This window comes from Protomyctophum bolini, assembly GCF_963924005.1.
Source record: "Protomyctophum bolini genome assembly, chromosome: 2".
Classification (NCBI taxonomy): Eukaryota; Metazoa; Chordata; class Actinopteri; order Myctophiformes; family Myctophidae; genus Protomyctophum; species Protomyctophum bolini.
In genome coordinates this window covers 15,294,875-15,314,984 of record NC_137863.1, presented here as the reverse complement: position 1 = coordinate 15,314,984, position 20,110 = coordinate 15,294,875, and the positions used below count along the sequence as shown (strand labels likewise).

General features: G+C 42.1%; 1 protein-coding gene across 1 annotated transcript in view; it reads right to left on the bottom strand.

Annotated features, from left to right (window-relative positions):
• Positions 1–20,110, bottom strand: part of pacsin1b (protein kinase C and casein kinase substrate in neurons 1b) — a 31,127-nt gene that overhangs the window by 9,413 nt on the left and 1,604 nt on the right. The window contains exons 2-3 of the mRNA XM_080775296.1: positions 17,795–17,867; positions 2,276–2,404 (exon numbers count right to left, since the gene is read on the bottom strand). Of these exons, the coding sequence (XP_080631422.1) occupies positions 2,276–2,338 (63 nt within the window). The 5' untranslated portion in view covers positions 2,339–2,404; positions 17,795–17,867. The remainder of the gene's footprint in view (positions 1–2,275; positions 2,405–17,794; positions 17,868–20,110) is intronic.

Below are 20,110 nucleotides of genomic sequence, written 5' to 3'. Positions count from 1 at the left end.
GCAAGTGAGGGGATGGGGTGTGCAGTTATGCAATGTAAGCAGTGGCTGGCAGGGGGGGGGAGGTATCAATTGCATCTCTCCATTGACACAGAGCAACGGAGACAGACAGACAGACACAGAGAGAAGAGCACAAACAGATGAGAGAAGTGAGTGTTTCGCTATACAGCAACAATGTTGCTTTGTATTGACTATATTCACACAACAGCCATTTTTGCTCTCATGTGCGGAGGAAATGCCTTAGACATGAATTACATATAGTAGGCTACATAGTTCAACAGAATGTAACCCAATGCCCATACTACACCCTACAAATGACGCACTATTAGACTACCCTCCTCAATGGGGTGGAGGGCAAATGATTGTATTCTATGCCATCCTCTACTGCTGCAGAAGCCAGCCTAGTCAGCTATCAGCAGGCAGCACTGCAGCAAGCGACTACTGTAGTGCAGTGAGTGACTGTGATGGATTGCACTGTGCTGTATGTTGAAAGAAGACAGGTTCTCATGGCCCTGCTGCTTTCTTAAAACAAGGCTGTGGTGTGTGGGGAGAAAATAACTTCAACCCCACCAATAATTTACTTGAGGCAACAATGTCTTAACAAAAGTAATAATAGTATTCATAATACTAGTACCAACTATATGTGACACTGCTTTCCCTTTAAATAATTGAATTGACGCCATTAATATACATTGGAGTGAAAGGCAATTTGACAGGAGTCCTTCAGAGACCATACTGGATACTGCTGTCATCACACTAGCTGGAAGCAGAAGCACACATCAAAAAAGTTTGATGTGGTCTGAAGTTCAGGAACTACGTATTCCTAATGTTGCCATTGTGGAGCAGGAAGTGCTAGAAGGTATAGCTGAGGTCTAGCACAAAGCAGTCGCCTCACAGCGATATCAGTAAATCGTCACTGTCAGGCGGAACATTACTTTTCAGGTAAGCACCACTCAGCACCACTGCATTATTTTTTATTTTATTTTGCTTTTCAGGAAATGGAATCTTGTTCCAAATACCTGTAATGTAACCAATGTTCTCATTGGTTAAATATTTATAAGACCCCACAGACAATTGCTAATCTCCATACAGAAGCATTATGAGTTTTATGGCTTCAGCTATGTTGCTTTTGTGCAATCAAACAACAAAGTATAAAATAGGGAATTAATTTATGAAGAAGAAACAAAAACAGAAACATACGAAACATGGATCCTACACAAGGTTCCTGCTAAACAGCAACACATTGCTGTTTCTGTATTGTCTTGCCCCAGCATTTAACTGATCTTACATGAAGTCCATTACGTGTTCGTCATTTAGCAGTGTAATGACCTTTTACAAACTGTATGGCTCAAAGGCAGGTTTACTGGGAGTTCATGGCTTAGCGGTTTACCATTACATGTTTGATGTAGTCTGGACTCTGGGGGTGTTCCCAGATTGTCTCACCTCCTGTTTCTAATGAGAGTTCAGCACCAAGGGTGTTTTAGCTTTTATCTAGAAAGGTTGGTTTTATCCAGTTCCAAAGGGGTTTAGGGGTTTATTGTGAGTTAACGTCTTGGACATTTCCTTCTCCAAGATAGCTTTCAACTGTGAAGACTTGTTCCAAACTAGCTCACTCCTCAGAGGAGTGAGACAGGTTTACTGAGAGTTCATGGGGCTGTGCAATCTTCTATTTCCATTTTTAATTTGTGAGGCCAATGATTTCTTCTGTTAACAGTAGTCCCGTGCTGTCAGAGGAGGTAGTTTGGAAGTAGTGAGTGAGTGAATTGGGAGCTGCTCATCACGTAGCAGTTCCCGCTCAACCTTAGCGCTAACCTGAAAAGGTTGTCTCACATCCCACATTACACCAGTAAAGACTGAGCAAAAATGGTCTCACATCCCGGGAATTCACTGTTCAGCAGTCTGAGAACAGTGGTTCTCAAAGTGGGGTCCGGGGACCCCCAGGGGTCCTTGAGGGAGTTCCAGGGGGTCCCCAGCTAAATGATAGTTTGGAAACAAATGGACCCTTATGGGTCTGTAACTCTGAACGCTCTCAGAGTTACCAGTAAATTAACATTGATTTTACAATATAAATTGGGGTCTCAGAGATAGAAATGCCATTAAATGGGGGTCCGTACTTAGACTAAAAATGCATGTCAAACTGGGGGTCCTTGAAATTACTGCTAGAGCCGTAAAAGTCTTCTCTTATGGGGGTTCCTGGCATATCTCTTCTAATGGGGGTCCGCGGGTTAAATAGTGTCAATTTGGTGGTCCTTGACATGAAAAGGTTTCTGTGTCTCACCTCCCAGAAGCTGTCTGTGCAGGTCTCCTCCTGGCTGGCGGACTCGTCGTAAGCTCCAGACATGGTCCCGGATTTGGCAGAGTGGCTTCAGACTGTGGAGGTCGGCAGCGGAGTAGCGCTCCTCATGCGCTGTGGGAGGAAACACAAGCACAGCACAGCAGAGTCAACAAAGGGCACTGCATTGCTGTATTGAGATGTCATATATATTTTTCAAAAATAGTCAGCCCTCTACAAGGCCACAACAATTTCCTATTTTCACTATTTTAAATAAGTCATTTATGAAACTATAAAACCAGGAACTGGTGTTAGAAATGGAAATGTTCCTTAATACATGGACACCATACCAAGGCACTCACTCAGAAAATACACAAGCTGAATCTGCCAAGAGACTGTGGTCCAATAAATGTATGCAATAATACATCACATGATTGCAAATGAGCACCATCAGAGGCACACATGAATCTCATGTCAGAGATAAGCTGACTGCGACAATTAGATTCATTTTACACACACGCATGCATTCTACACACTTCAATTGCGATATGAGGTCAGACACACTCATTCATGAACCGGCAAGTGCTTTCAGTTCCAGTAGATTGTTCTCCTGTGAGGTACAGTAGGTGGCTTTGTCAATAGGATTGATATCTGGCCATTCATTTACAACTGGCGTCAGTTGTAAATGAATGCCATTAGCATGCAGCGACAGCTGCTTGCTAATGGCAGTATAATCACGCTTCATCTAGACCTGACTAATATTATCTCAAGTCCTCATTAGAGCCACCTCGGGAAATCAATAGCTGCGGGAAAGATAATGATGACACTCTTGCAGAAATGAGGGCACAAATTGTCTGATGACGTGGAGAGAGGACTTAAAAGGACCAATATGAGACATCATGGGAGTATGACAAACTTTAAAGATGTTCCCGTGTGAATCTGCAGTATATAAGCTATAAGACATGAATTGTTGGGTTTAGTAAGGTGCTGTGAGGCAGCAGCAGCAGCATAGCAGCAGCAGCATAGCAGCAGCAGCATAGCAGCAGCAGCAGCAGCATAGCAGCAGCAGCATAGCAGCAGCAGCATAGCAGCAGCAACAGCATAGCAGCAGCAGCAGCATAGCAGCAGCAGCAGCAGCATAGCAGCAGCAGCATTAATGCTAGTGTTCAGTCACAGCAGACAGAGCAATGCATGCTGACAGTGTGCTGCTCTAAGGTGTCACATAATCACTGTAAAATCCTCAGTTATAATTGTTGAGTCAAAACTCAGAAATGGACCACAAATATGGTCAGCATACAAAATCCCAGACCTCAGAAACTTCATCTCCCAGAATGCAGCAGCAAGATGGCTGCTCGTTACCTGATTAGGAGCACCTTAAAAGGAATGGAGCTTCAGTCATTCAAATTGAGTATAACAATCGACCCAAAAGGACCCACAAGGGATTTTGCTGTGTGACAGGAAGCAGAAAGCATGGGAAATCCTTTCAAAGCCAATACATTTTTTTTTTTTTGTGTATCCAAAGGACAAACAAAACATCAAATACTGACACGATAACAAATATGATACACCTGATTGCTAATGTTCACAGATGCAGCAGTTTTGACAGAGCAGCCTGAACAGGAAGTGCAACCCTAGAACATTTTACAGTATTAGACAGTGAAGAAAATGATTAAAACCTCAGATAAAAAGTAAAATTATAAAGACAAAGACATAAAGGGCAAAATGGGGCATATTATAAAGTAGGTTTGGTGTTGGTGTTGGTGAATGATGTGCTGTTATGAAATGTTACATTGAAACGTTGCCACATACTAAATCTATTTAATTTCTCTCTCTAGAAATAACTAACCCTTAAATTGTCAAGAACCTTTATAACAATCCTTGAACCTCACAGATTTATAACAATCCTTGAACCTCACAGATTTATAACAATCCTTGAACCTCACAGATTTATAACAATCCTTGAACCTCACAGATTTATAACAATCCTTGAACCTCACAGATTTATAACAATCCTTGAACCTCACAGATTTATAACAATCCTTGAACCTCACAGATTTATAACAATCCTTGAACCTCACAGATTTATAACAATCCTTGAACCTCACAGATCTATAACAATCCTTGAACCTCACAGATCTATAACAATCCTTGAACCTCACAGATTTATAACAATCCTTGAACCTCACAGATTTATAACAATCCTTGAACCTCACAGATTTCAAAATACCAGATACCTAGATGCCAATGCTATAGTAATACAGCTGGTACTAGCTTCCAGTAAACCCTAAACTCTAGAAAATATGAGACCTTCCGTTATAATTGAAATATTTAAATGCTTACACATAACACATGGCAAGTTTTGAACACTTGACATTTTTTGTTTTGTTTTAAGCGATAGTATTGTGAGTACAAATCTAACATAACACTTCCCAATGGATTACATTTTTTTTCCAACCAGAAATCGAGCTCTCAAGACGTGTTCGGAATAAAAACTAGCAAAGATGGATAGAGGAGAGCAGGTCAAGATGGCATCCACATCACTGCTTCATCGCTGCCAAATACCACACAAAACAAAGCTATGCCTCACACATTATACCGATCCTGTTGATGAACCCTGGGAGGGGGGTCTCACACTGGAAAACAACAGAGAGAGAGAGGGAGGGAGAAAGAGAGATGGAGCTGTGCTTGGATAGGATAGGGGGTCAGGGGGAGGGGTACGAGCTGCATGGGTATTTGGGTCAACTGGTAGGCAATGGGTGGTGGAACACTTTTCACAATGGAGGAGAGAGAGGAAGTAGAGTGGAGTAGAGACATACTGACCCCGAATACAATCTGACATCCAGTTGATCAATGATGGAGATTAATTTTTTTGCAGAGGTCCAACATCAAGTTCTACATTTATAGTGGAGCATGCAGGGTGTTTGTGTCTGTGTGTGTGTGTGTGTGTGTGTGTGTGTGTGTGTGTGTGTGTGTGTGCCTGTGTGTGTGTGTGTGTGTGTGTGTGTGTGTGTGTGTGTGTGTGTGTGTGTGTGTGTGTGTGTGTGTTTGTGTGTGCGCACACTCACACACACTCAGAGATCTGTGTGTTTATCATGCTTGGTTAATCCATTAGCTGGATATGAGAGGGGGGCTTTTGTTCAGGGCTACAGCCCTCGCCCAGCTCACAGACAGCATACATACACCACAGACCACCTCCCATTACACACTAGCTTCTTCTCAAGGTATTGTTTTACCGACTGTCTAGTGTGGGCACACACAGTAGTATTCGTTTACCTCAGAGGGTGTACTGTAGTGTACACATGTAACCAAATGTAACCGTAAGGGTCCATTTGTACATTTCTACAAATGCATATAACGTTTCACCATGTGCCTTGAGCTATTAGCTAAAAAATACAAGGCAATTGTATTGCGTCTGAAGTGTCTTTGTTTGTGATGGAGCAGCACTAGACTACCGACTTCTCCACTGCAGGGAAACAAAACAACACAGCAGGAAGACAAATGACCACACACCCCAGAGCCTGTCCCCTGGTGGATTTCGTGACAGTGCCCCCTCTTAACCAGCACAACACAACCTGTGTGGACCTCAACCTCACCGCGACAAACAATCGCTCATGCCTAGAGAAGACGCTGGGAAATCTCTGCACCTCGATCCTCTTCAACCAGGCAACATGGACCACAGCTCCCAGCACAGCCAGCCGCGAGCTGGGGCGCATGCGGAGACAAAGGGCAAGAGGAAGAGAGAGAAAGAGAGAGAGAAGGGTCTGCTGGTAATACAAAAGCTTACCCCCAGTCCTCCATTAACGCACCGCAGCGGCTGTACACTCCAGAGAGAGAGGGAGACAGAGAGAAAGAGAGACACACACAGTCACACACACGTGGGTTCCTCCAGCACTCTGCACCATCTCCCCTCTTCACTCCCTCTCATAGTTACACATGTGTGTGAGCGCGTGCGTGCGCACGCGTGTGTGCGTGCGTGTGTGTGCGTGTGTGTGCAACTGTGCGTGTGTGTCACGAGCACTGGAACGCATTTTGAAGTGGGGGGGTCAGTATATCATGATCCCGAGTGCAGATATCAATGAACCAGCTGAGTCATACACAAACAGATACAGTTATCAACATTATATCTTTGTGCATACTGCTGCTTCAGTTGGACTTGTGTCATTCCTTGCCCAAGATTATCTTTTTGAAATCTGACTTGTATCCAGTTATGGCTACTCAAAGCAACGTGTGTCAAAGAGAGCAATGCTTTAATGTATTGTACTACAGTAACTAGAGGATAGATAAATGAACTTGATTGGGTCTGATACAGTTGAGTACATTGTGCATTGGGCATCTAGGTGGTTATCATAAGAACTCTCTAATTATATATACTATTGTAATATAATTACAATTACTGTAAAACGTGGAAGGAAGAAAGTCAGCTGACCCCCTATTCCCACACCACTGTTGATTCTATGCAGGGTGGCACAAAATGGTCACTTTCATCTGTGATCTGAGACCTCGTCTAGCCTGGATCACTGTATGGGTGTGCTACAGTATGTGTGTGCTGCGTGTGTTGCGTGTTTGTGGTCCTCAGTAATTAGTAATTAGCCACTAAAGGCTATTCTGACCAATTTTCTCTACCAGAATGACTATTGTTTGGGACAGGAGAGAACCCCTGGTTCTGCTTCTCATCCAATGAGCTTTGGCTATACTTCAAAGCATTCAACATTAAAGGAGTGGCTATAAACGGAACTCAAGGCTGGCCAAACTATTGTACGCAGGGAATGAATGGAGGTTCATTATGTCTTTACAACACAACATCTTAAAAAGCTCTTCTAGAGGACAAGCAGAATGAGAACTAATTAACAACTTAAGAACTTAGGGCAAAATCATAAACATGCTCTGACCATGTATAAATGCAGTTACAGATTGATAACTTGATTTTACTCTGTGGTATAATGTTGAAGGATTTATACACATTAGAGAGTAATAGAGACCATTAGAGAGTAACTGATCTTGATAAGGTAAGACATATGAACTGTCAAGTTCATTGTACCATAAAAATAACAGAGAGAGAGAGATATGATACACTAGGTTTTGAGTGGTGCAGCAACTCCAAGGAACAGCAATGTCTGTCCCTATGTCTCTCCCTATGACTGTATGTCCCTATGTTTAGGGTACCAATAGGGGAAAAAGTGGCGCTAGAACCAGAGAGAGAGCGAGATAGTGTTGCGCTGTTGCCTGCTAATTACAATGTGGAGCGTGCGTCATGCATGCGAGAGAGAGAGAGAGAGAGAGAGAGAGAGAGAGAGAGAGAGAATACACTAATTCCCCCACACAGTAACTCTGTCATTTTTCGAACTGTATATCAAGTTAAAAGGTGCATCACCATCAAATACTAAATCCATTAAAAGCTATTAAGGATATTTGTGACAAAATTTGACTGAGGGACTGCCATTAGATTCTTTTGAATTTTCATATGAAAGCAGGGAATCATAGCTTCCAATTGACATATTGGTTGTTCAGTTTGACCCACCAGTTTTGGAGATATGGCTTATAGAGTAATGTCTTGCAGAACACAGCGAGTTGAGAAAACCGGTATAGAAAACCCCACCACTCTAGCTGAGAGTGGGGCGGAGCAGTAGCAGGCTGCCTGTTGGTGGCGTGGGCGGGGCCAATAATCAGCACACCTGAGGGATATATATAGGCCTAACTAGGCAGCATACAAACATTTTGTCCCTCACTGAGAGGTGCCTGTACAGTGTACACCGATGCATGACTGTAAGTCTGCCTTTCCTATCACCAGAATGCCCTCCGAATACTCTACTTGTTACATTGCCTATGCCTATGTTTCTTACTGCGTCTGATTACGCCTGACTTAATCCTCATTATTGACTGTTACTTATTTCTTTCTCTTGCCAGTCAAAATCATCATCCATCATCATCCATGTTATGCTATAACCCTCTGTGAACCAAAGAACCGAATAAACATTTGCTACCATCAAAACTGCCTGTTCTGTGGCCCCACATGCTCTAATAGGCATGCAGGTGTAGGAGTGCACATACCACAGACTCCTTTTACCGGTTACAATATATTTCAACAGGCTTGAAAGATTCACTTCTGTGGTCTCTAACATGACACCTAGCTACATATTTATATTTTCATATTTACAGCTCTGACACTTATTTCAGACATGTTCTAGTTATTAACTGGATAAAATTCTCCTTTGGTGAAAAGCTGGAGTTTGCGCAATGGCAGGCAATCAGTCAAATCTGGTCACATTTCATCATGGGTTCAAAATCCACTTGTTGTAACCTGTGCAAGTTGCAATGAGTACAAGAGGTTGTCTTCCTAGATGTTTTTGTACCTTCTATATGGCAAAAATGACACTTTCTTGTATGTTGAAGTATATCAGGCTTAAGGGGTGAAAACGAATTAAACTAACACTATCTGAGTTATTGCTGAGACAGACAGACGTGTAAAAAATAAGATTCATGGAGATCAGACCAGTATTCAACTGAGGTCCTCTGGCAATAGGCCCTTTGCCATCAACGCTACACAAACGGGCCACTGTTTAAGAGTAATTTCTCCAACCCAGCTTGTTCGCAGTGGATAAAGACATCCTGTGAATTTCATGATCAATTAATAATCTTGCACGCACATACACTATAACATCTTTGCCTAGTTCTATCCAGAAGACATATGCACTTTGGGAAGTCCTCAAGTCAACTATCTCCTTAGAAATTGAATAGAGAGAGTTCTCCATACTTAAGTTGTAGTTGTAGACAACATCAACAAAGCTAATTAAAGGTTTTATAACTAGGTCGCTGTTTTCCAAGTAAGTATGATGAGACTGAGAGAGTCTCTATGGAACATAGCATGACTAATGCTCTCTGCATGGTTCTCTAAATCACTGGTTGTCAACGTGTGCTCCGTGCACTCCCAGGAGGTTCCCAGCTAAATGACATGTAACTCCAAGATTGTAACCTTTTAGGGTTCATAACAGTTAGGCAGTCCCAATTGCAGAATCTGGTGGAACCGAGATAGAAGACTCTAGGAAACCCGGGTGGAAAAATACAAGAAGCCTCGATATAGACATGGAGGATAATTCCCAAAACAAGGATAGGAGACGCAAGGATAGAGCCCAAATGAGAGTCATAGAAACTAGAAAGTCATAGAAAAAAACAATCCAACTAACCAGAGAACAAGGAGGCTGGAGCGTGGGCTTAACCCATTTTGACCTGAGATCAGATTCTAAAAATGTCTGTTTGAAAATGACAGTTTTCTGAAAAAGCTATGTTTCTATATCAGTCATTCTTCGATTTTTCAAAAATAGCAGACCTACAAGCTCGTAGCACGCCACTTGGTGGCGCGCTATGAGCTTGTAGATCTATTTTTCAATAGCTAAAGCATAACATAATGCTAACACCAAAAGGCGTTCCCAAAATGGGATAAGCAAGGAGATTATTTGACCAGAATCTTACATGTGTACACTCTCAGAGTTCAATTCAATGTGAGACTTTTGGGGTCCGTGGCCTGATTGAGAATCACTGCTCTACATAATAGGCTATATTGTACCTATATACTGTACTAAAGTCTCAGTAGCATTCAGCTATAGTCTATCCACTCGTGCAAAGAATGAGATATATTATTAAGATAGCATATGTTTTATCTAAAACCATTACTGAAAGATATCACTGATATATGAAATATAATCCTGCCTGCTTTCAAATAGAATACTGAAACACCCCAGTTCACAACATCATCCATCAAACAGTTTGTTTAGATGCCGTAAAGGACTGGAAAAGGTTGCTTACATCTTCCAAAACAATTTGCCCTTCAACGAAGATCAAGCATCAATTGTTATATTATCTCTGACAAAAAACAAAACAATTCGTAGGACTTTATGTAAGTCAACTGAAATGACACGCACGCACTCACACTCACACACACACACCACGTTTCGACCGCCCACTGCCTAACACAAACACCTACAGTATAGCCACAGCATGGTCAAATGCAGCATTTTTCCCTCTTTCTCCCCAAGAGAGACTGCACTGCTGCCCTCATCAGATTCAGGTCCTATTTATGGGGCCTGGGTCATCAATTATTCATTGTGTAAACAGATGACCAAGCCCAATTCACCTGGACTCACTGGTCTGATCTAATCCAACATCGCTGTCAAGACAATTCCATAAAACTTTTCAGATCAATGGAAAGTTGTGCCAGTGCTGCTAAAAGTAAATAGCATTAGCTACTTTTTTATGTGTGAATGCCAAAGGCAATGATTAGTCATATACAGTATGTGAACTCGATCCATACAAACAATACCATTGACAGGACAAACATTTGAACTAAGTCTGTCACGATCCGTGACGTGCTGGTTTTCATGTTTTCCAGTAATGGTTGGTGTTTTACTTTTCTGTTGTGTTCCTCTGATTATGTAGTATTGTGTTCTTGGTTTCCTAGTTCCTGTGTGAGTTTTGCTTTACCCTTGTGTGCTTTTATTTTGTAGAATTGTTCCTAGTGTCTCCTGTCTGCCTTGTTACTGTTTGCCTGCCTTGTCAACCTGTATTGTGATTTGCCTAGTGTTTCCACCTTGTGCTGTTAGTTCCCCAGCCTATCCCAGTGTTGATTTTCAGTTGTGTTCACCTGTGTCCTTGTGTATTTATACCCCCCTGATCCCAGTGTTTCCTTGCTAGTTCATTGTGGTATGTTGTGTGTGTCTTGTCTTGTTACCTTTGTGCTTCCAGTGTTTTCGTTTGTGTTCTAGTTTTTTTTAGTTATTAAACTTTTTTAAATGACCTGCTCTGCCTCCTCCTGCATTTGGGTCCTACAAGCTCTCCTGACTTGAACCGTGACAAAGTCATCTTTCCTTAGTTTTCTAGTCACTCCTTGGTTCCATGGGATAGTGCATGCAAGTGTCAAGCATTTAGGTTAGTGACATTTTCTATGGTGGGCATTTGTCAGCAGTAGCAGGTACTTCAGGGATTGTCCTGGGATTATAGCGTTAACCAAATGTCATGTGTAAGGGAAAATGTACCGCTGTGCGCAATCCATTCTATAAACTTTGGATCGATGTGCGAGGAGTTTATTTACAGCCTTGTCTTATCAGTTATCACTGACCTCTCACACACACAGAAAAGAATGTAATGGATGGAGCAATCCTCAAACAAAACATTACCCTTTCTACCAACAATGACAGGAAATACAATTATACACCCAACCCTTCAAAACAATCTGGATGCGCAACTCACCGCCAAACTGGAGATTACATTTTCATTCCATGTTAGACTTAAGGCCTATTCATAGTCCGGTTTTCGGTGAAGAGGTGACCACCGAAACGGTGGTTAGTAAAAACAGATGTGTTGTGTGAGCGGTGACCACCACGGCGTGAACTCATGTTGTATAGTTTTCGGTGGTCACAGCCTCTTCACTGAAAACTGGACTATGAAATGAATAGGCCTTTAGCTTCAAACGTTTAGCATTGGGTAATGATATAGACAATGTGAAGAAATAAAACTCTTCTCTCCATGTGAAACAGTAATGCTGAATGTCCTTGAGAAAAGAACCTTAACCAGCAGAGTTGCCCAGTAGCCAAGAAAATACTGTGATTTTAGGAAGCAGCACCCAGGTGTGATTTCATGAAACCGTAGGCTACGTATATGCAGTCGTGGAAAAAGTACTCACGTGTTTTACTTAAGTAAAAGTATCAATACTGCAATATAGAAATATATTGACGTATTGACGTCGAAATGTACTTAAAGTAGGCTACCAAAATAGAAAGTACTCATTATGCAGAATGTGCTGTTTCAAGTTTTCAAATGTATAAAAATCTTTTGAAAATAGCAGATTGTTTATTTTCAAATGGCCTAAGTGTACACAGGGTTGAAGTGGTTAATGTAGTGTAATGTTAGTGTAATTATAATCAAAATCTACAAAGTAACTAGTAACTACTAGTGTTCAAATAAATGTAGTGCAGTAAAATGATTTGGATCCGAGTTGTAGTGGAGTAGAAAAGTATTGGAAATTAGAAATACTCAAGTAAAGTACAAATACCTAATTGAACATTTTACCGGCTTGTCTACTGAAAGAAGCGGATCAACTAAACAATCCAACAGGAAATAGGATATTATAGAGGAAAGTGAAAGTTATTTACTTGAAAGTGCACTGTTGTTGTGATCCTGCACACATTAATGGTACACAAGTACAGTACTTAAGTAAATGTTACTGTACTTTCCACCACTGTAACACACTACTACAGTATATGCGATGCGATGCACAAGCACAGCGTTTCTGTAGAAAAGCAAGCTCAGCAAATGTTACATGAGACAATCGGGGCCATTAATGTGTGCAGGATCACAACAACAGTGCACTTTCAAGTAAATAACTTTCACTTTTCTCTATAATATCCTATTTCCTGAAATGTTCAATTGTTATAAACACAGAAGGATAGACCTGCATGAAGCACTGCCTCTCTCAGAAGAGCTTAAACAACAGTGCCAAAATAAACAATTGTACTTCAACAATGGGAAACATATTATTTACATTAGACAGTGTAATCAAAGGGTGTGGTTGTGGTGTTCATAGTGCAACACCTAAGCAACCATTAGAGTGACTGTATGTTATTTACATTAATTACTGTATCAATTTGTGTTAGCACACCGAAAGTCATTTTAATCTGATGGCAAATGGTGGTGGTGGTATGCCACCCATGCACACAGAGTATAAGATCAATTAAGTATGGCGAGAACTATATCAAATAGCTGATTTAGCATTTCAGCCAAATAACCACAATCATTCTTTTTGAATGTCACAGTACAGGGAACAACAAATAAGGCAATTAATTCCAGCCAAAAAACATCCACAATATGAATTTAGATTTAGACAAGCCTCAATTGTAAAAGTAAACAACCTGTGGCGTCACAGTTTAATCCATTTACCCAACCTGTTCTCTCTCCTCTGTGATCAGCAGGTCCTTGAGTGTCACTACTTGGAATTTGTCACAGTCTTCATTGAAAAGAGACGAAGAGTCAAAGAGCATCGCTGCGCTGTGTACCTGTGTAACTATGACACATCCTGTGGTCCAACGCCCTTCACACACATGCACACACACACACACACACACACACACACACACACACACACACATACACACACACACACACACACACACACACACACACACACACACACACACACACACACACACAAACTCCGTCTCACAGTGCGAGACCGAACTTTGACACATCCTTCAAAGTCACACCGGGCCATCAATTATTAGCCAAGCTGCTACAAGGGGCAGAGGCAAAGGGCTGTCCCTTGACGCACATTCCATCCTGTAAGAGGTATCGTGCAGTCAGAGAGAGGAAGGGCAGAGAGTCGTCTGAGACGAGAGTGGAGGGAGAGACTGTGAAAGCAATAAAAAGAGAAAGAGGAGGAGGTCTGTCTGTCAGTCAGTCAGTCAGTCAGTCAGTTTTGGCCCCACTATCGTGATCCCCAAACTCTCCCAAGTTGGTACGTCATACATGACTGACTCCTCCAAGCACTCTGATAACGGGTAGGTAGGCCTACTGTATTAAGTATACTCTGGACACACTCCAGAGTATAGATAAACAGATTGCGGGCGAAGGACAGAGAAGTCAGAATTGAACATCAAGTCATGCATTAGTAATAAGATAAACGGAGAGAACGGCAGAAGATTCAAGAGACAGGTGACGTGGAGGACACACAAGCATGAGTCAGCGTCTTAATTCAAAGTGACGCATAGGAAAGGTCGGCTGTGCCGTCTTATAAATCAATACAGATTTGCGGATTAAAGATCAGGCTGAATGCCACACATATACAAGGCCCGGACTTTGCCACTTTAGATCTATAGATATAATGTAGGTGTATAACCTGCGTGGATAAGACCAATATGGGACACTTACATACAGGTACAGCGGGTACTCTGACATGTCTGTGTCCCTTTTATGCCCATATATGGAGATTTCTCTGTGTTCCTTTATTCCTATATATGGAGTTCTGTATCAGGCATGCCCAAATATTGAGTGTTGTGATGTCCAGCTCCATATATGGACTGCAGGGGCCCTGTCCAGAGCCTCGGCAGAGGCCTTTTGTGACGGTTCTGGACAACCGTGGGTCCGACCTTCTCGACACCGGGCACTGCACTCCCTGTGGGGGTGTGGCACACGTGTCTTGAATGTGAAGTCGGTGGGGCGAACGGTTCACGAGTTACGTGCATTACAGCCGTACACACGTACAGACAGACAGACAGACAGAGACGTGGTGCATTTATAGATAGATTACGCCAATGTTTGACTTGTTTTTATGGTATAGATGGTTGATTACTTTTCATGCAGTAATGGTCTCTTTTTTAGGTATTAAAAGTCCTTAAATTGTCACTTCACTGTCATCTGATCTGGGGACCCCCCAAAAGCATGTAGGGGTCCCGACCGACAGGTTGAGATACTTGAGAACCACTGCTTTATAGGACTGAAAAGGGAACTTTGTCGTGTGCGTGAAGTGGTGCACACGGCAGACAAAGTGGAATCAGAGGGGCGTGTGGGTGTCTCTTTGGAGAGCCTTGTTGCACAGAGATGACTGTTGGGAGAAGAAAAACTCCCAGCTGTCAGATAATTGCCCCAGAGTGGAGTATGGAGAGAGCTCCATCCATTGATCACACAGGCATCTCTGACACCGTGTAGTGAGCATGGAAATGAAACATGGAATAAGGACATGCAATTTCAGGGGATCCTGATATCCTGGTTCTCTTTTAAAATGGCCAGAGACTGACCAGAGGAAGTTCACAGACAAAGGCAGCTGTCTTTGTCTCATTATAGAGAGACACTCATCTTCAGTACGGGCCATCTGTGTGTGTTATCCAATCATGTGAACCCTGTGCAAGGTTCACATTGACCTCCCTGCTAAGACCCATTATTTGCGGGATGTAATTTACAGCTGGAGTGCAGGCAGAAGAAATGAGGGAGCTGCAGGTGTGACACACACACACACACACACACACACACACACACATGGGAAGGCATTGCAGGCTCCCCATTGGCTTAAAGGACTACCAATGAGGTAGTCATGAAATAATCACTACTAGCATAGCAGTTAACTGATTGAACATTAATTGAACTGTGCAGTGCAATCCTGAAATAGATTGCATCAGGATAGGCAATCAGGACTGATAGCCTGTTGGAGGGAGGAAGGCTTAATTTATACTACATTGCACGAGCAGCACGGTCATTTACCATCAGAAACTGTGTGATCAACGTCATAGCGATGTGTGACGCATTATTATAAATCTGTACAATTTGATATTCTACATGATACTATAGAGCCAATCTCCCGACCTCTAAGGTTGTGCGATCAAATCAGCAGCCTGGAGCATGGTCTCCTATTCCTGCCAAATCTCTATTCCAGTCTTGTTTTTAATCAATAACCTTTGACTCAGTAAATGCTCAGTTCATTGCTCATGGAATGTGGACAGGGTGTTTATTGTACTGTTTCTGAAGCACAACCTACAGCCCTGGCAGAGGAAAGGGCAGCGGGCATCTCACAAACTCATTCCAAGTAGTGGGCAAAGTGACTCATTCACAGAGTGCAGCTGTTAAAATCAATGATACACATACACACGCATGCACGCACGCAGCCTCTCTCACACACACACACACGCACACACACACACACACACACACACACACACACACACACACACACACACACACACAAGCAGCTACGGGCGCACGCATACAATGCATACACACACACATCTGCCCAGTGCCCACACAAGAACACACACACACACACACATGTACGTGTACACACGTGCATATGCGCACAGTCACACCCACACACGTGCAAAGTCACACACACACACACACACACACACACACACACACACACACACACACACACACACACACACACCTCTGTCGTCACGAATGGTTCATCTTTGTGCTCTGTGATTTACCATCAATTTAAAGGTCAGGTAATAAAGCATGAGCTACACAGTGTGTGTGTGTGTGTGTGTGTGTGTGTGTCAGACCTCATATCTCCATATTTATTAGTTTTTTTCTTTTCATATATAAACTCTTTTCATATATAAACACTGACTGTGTAATTAATTCATCTCAATCCCTCCTTGACTGCGGGTGTTTTTCACTAACCTTTTTAAGAATCACCCACTATTGTACGTTGTTCCATTCCACCCACGGGTGCCTTAATGCCCTACTGCCTAGTAGGCAGTAGTGCCTACTTCATCATACTACAGTGTCACACAAAAGCAAAAAGAGCTGATATGCAAGCTCACAGGGTGTCGCATTACTCGCATCACTATCCATTGAGCTTATAGATCTGTGATGTTGGGCTTTATAAATATTTAACCAGTGAAACGTATTAAAGTTCTTGTGACTAGTTAACTATACATGGGATGCATTTCCCCCATTTCCTGAAAAGTTACCATTTTGGATATATGTGGTTTCCACCTGACAGCAACGACAAGTATGTGCACCGCACACTCCACAGAATGCATACATGCATTTAACATCATCTCCTTCATACTCCCTTAGTCCTTACACATTCATGCAGCCTAATGACCTCCCACACATCTTTTTCTTTTCTTTTTTTTTACAGAACCCGGTTACCATGGCAACATCAAGCACTGTATTCCGGCTCCGCCCATTCCTGCCTCCCCCATTGGCTCCAGAGCTTTGCACTGACGCTCTCAATGGCTATAATGTGAGCAGTGCTACAGTAGGTTCCAGGCGAGCAGAGAAAGCCCTTATCAACAGCGTCTAGCAGCCTCTCATTTGCTCTCGCTGTACTGTCAGGGTTATGTTCTACAGTATGTGTGCCTGAAAGGATCGATTGAAACAGAATAAATCCTATGAACTCTTCACCACATCGCTTCTCTACCAGCCCATCTGTCGGGCAACAGGAGGAGTGGGCACTCAGGAAGAGTGGGCACATCGATGTAAAATGATAGTGTCACTTTAGCTCCCCTGTTAATAATTGCACCGAAATATCAACATTTTGTTTCACGTACTGTAAATGAGCACCCATTCTCAACCATATTTTCGTAAAAATTGGTTCTCACCAATGCTCATGATGACATAATTTCCGTCTACTCTTTCCAAGTCTCATTGGTGGGATATGGACAGTTCAAAAATTACATAATCAATAGCCAATAGCCTTTCTCTTCCTGGAAAATGTGCCCGCTGAAATAGAAGCCATTGTTCTTACTTTAATAAAAATAAAAATGTCAGAAGAGTGGTAATGGTTTGCACTCAAACCCACGGGTGGGTGGAGCTATGTGCTAAGCACAGCTAGGTAGCCAATGCTAAGGCATTCCACTATGGAAGTAATGGCATTTCTCCCATAAACAATGCACCGTATAATGTTTATGAATGATTCATGAACAATGCACAAAGCGGTGAAGACGTCTATGTATACAGAAGAAAACACACTCACACACACACACACACACACACACACACACACACACACACACACACACACACACACACACACCTTACCTTGTTGATTTGATGAATCAGGTCTGAGTTAAAAGCCTGTGTTCCAGGAAATCCTGTCCTCTTCTGATCCCACCTACAGCACACAGATACCATACATTAAATTACTGACTGCTGCTTTTGCTGATATATTTTTTGCTGATATATTGTGTTGAATTATAAATAGCGAATGAGGTTGGCGGAGGGTGTGTAGAGCCCAGGATCACATTAGATAATTGACAGAGGGGTGAAAAATGGGTTACAAAATCGTGGGATAAAAAAATATATATTTAAAGAAATAAATAGCGAATGATTAATTACATTTTTTGCAATGATTTAATAATATATTTTAATTATCAACAGAATATGTAAAAGATATTAACAAAGTAATTACTAAGAAGATAATTGATAATTATAAATACAATAAATGATTTTAAAACAGAAGTAAACTGGCTGTATAGTTGATATAATACTCCAAGATGTCAGTAGTCAAAACCAACAACAATGAACCCCCATCCTCATTGAGTCACCGGCCTGGGGAAGCACATGTGGCAAAAATGCAAACCCTGGGCCTTTGAGGATATTCAGTCTGCCTATCTATCTCCCATGCTCCCCTGTGAGGATCCTATCACGCAGTATCATGGGCTCCAATTACTTTACAGCTCAGGCCAAAACCCTGATGTCTCTGAAGCTCCATCCGGACAACAAGGCACTCTGAGGCCCATCAGAGGAAACGTGAAGAGGACACTTTCCTTTCAGCTTTGTGAAACGATTGTCTATCCAGTAAATAGCCTATTATATGATATTTACAAATCCACTAATTGTCAATCTTTTTCTAGGAGACCTTACTGAATAGCAACAAGGAACTCTGAATTAGTTAATATCTGTTAAGCCCAGGCTATTATACTGTGTTACTGGATGTTAGGGATATGTAAAAGTGAACTAAATGAAAATCGATTACTATATTTCACACAAACAAAAGGTTTTTGTTAAAAAAACATTATAATAATAATCATTGCTATAGTCAGTCGGTCAGTCATTCAGTCACAACCCCATATATGGTCATGCCTCGTGACATCACTTGATGACGTGTTCATAAACATGTCATCAACATCAATACACTGCCCCCGCTGCCACCCTTAGATCTCCATATATGACCTGTTCTGACATTTCATTGATCTCACCTCATCAAACCCTGTACACTCAAGACACGCTCCATATATGGCCAGTGTTTCTTCACTAGTCTGATCCAGACGAACATAGTTTGCCGGCCACTGGTACAGAGCTGACAATGAGGTTATATCTTCCCTTATTCTCTAGAAACCTGCCTCAAAGCAGACCAGAGGTAGAAAACTGTCGTTCCCTGGTGTCATCGCTAGGGACACATGCATCAGTAAGCAGCAACTGAGGATGGCAATGAATGATGATGCAAATGATGATGATGATGGCCAGTACAGAATTCATTCCATAATTATGTTTATCTGACCCCCCATGCCAAAGCACCAGCGCTCGCCCAGCAGTCTGCTGTCACCCAGGCGGATATGTTGATCTGACCCCCCATTCCAAAGAGCCAGCGCTCGCCCAGCAGTCTGCTGTCACCCAGGCGGTCCAGGCGGATGCGTGCTTCTCGCCCTCAGGCATGGTAATTATTATTATTATTATTATTATTATTATTGATGCTGCTACAATGTTGTGAGGTACCAGAGTCTTGTTCTTATGTTCCTGACTGTGCACAAGACATAACAAGACAAGACATAACAATCTCGCACCTTGAACCTTGAGCTAAGCAACCAGCTAGATTAATATAATAACTTAGTAAAAAGACATTGCACCAATATATGTGCACCAGATGTGACATCATGAGAAGCTTGTGTAAATACAAATGAAAATTGGTCAAATAAAAGTGTCTGTCCCTTTAGTCCTACTCCCTAGGGGGACAGACACATGCTTAGGGAATACCACAGTCAAATCCTCCTTTTATTTGGCAGGGGGGGGGGAACCATTTATGACTTAGCCTAATTGATTAGATTAAGGATCCTCATCTGTCATCCCTCCTATCAAGGGGAGAGGGGTTCAACTGGCTACTTTAAATCAAACAGGTTGCCCTAATTTGTCATTTGAATTAATCAAATCAGGCACTCAAACAGATAGGGGCACTTTAATGAACATGTGTGCAGAATGCAGATTCATAACCACCAACGTCTCTCTCTCTCCTCTCTCTCTCTCTCTGCACTCCCAATGAACCTTGGTCATGCTATTTTCACATCAATACAATTCAATACATTCATACACAAGTAAAATAGTATATCTTCAAAACAGATAGGTAACCAATTCATGCTA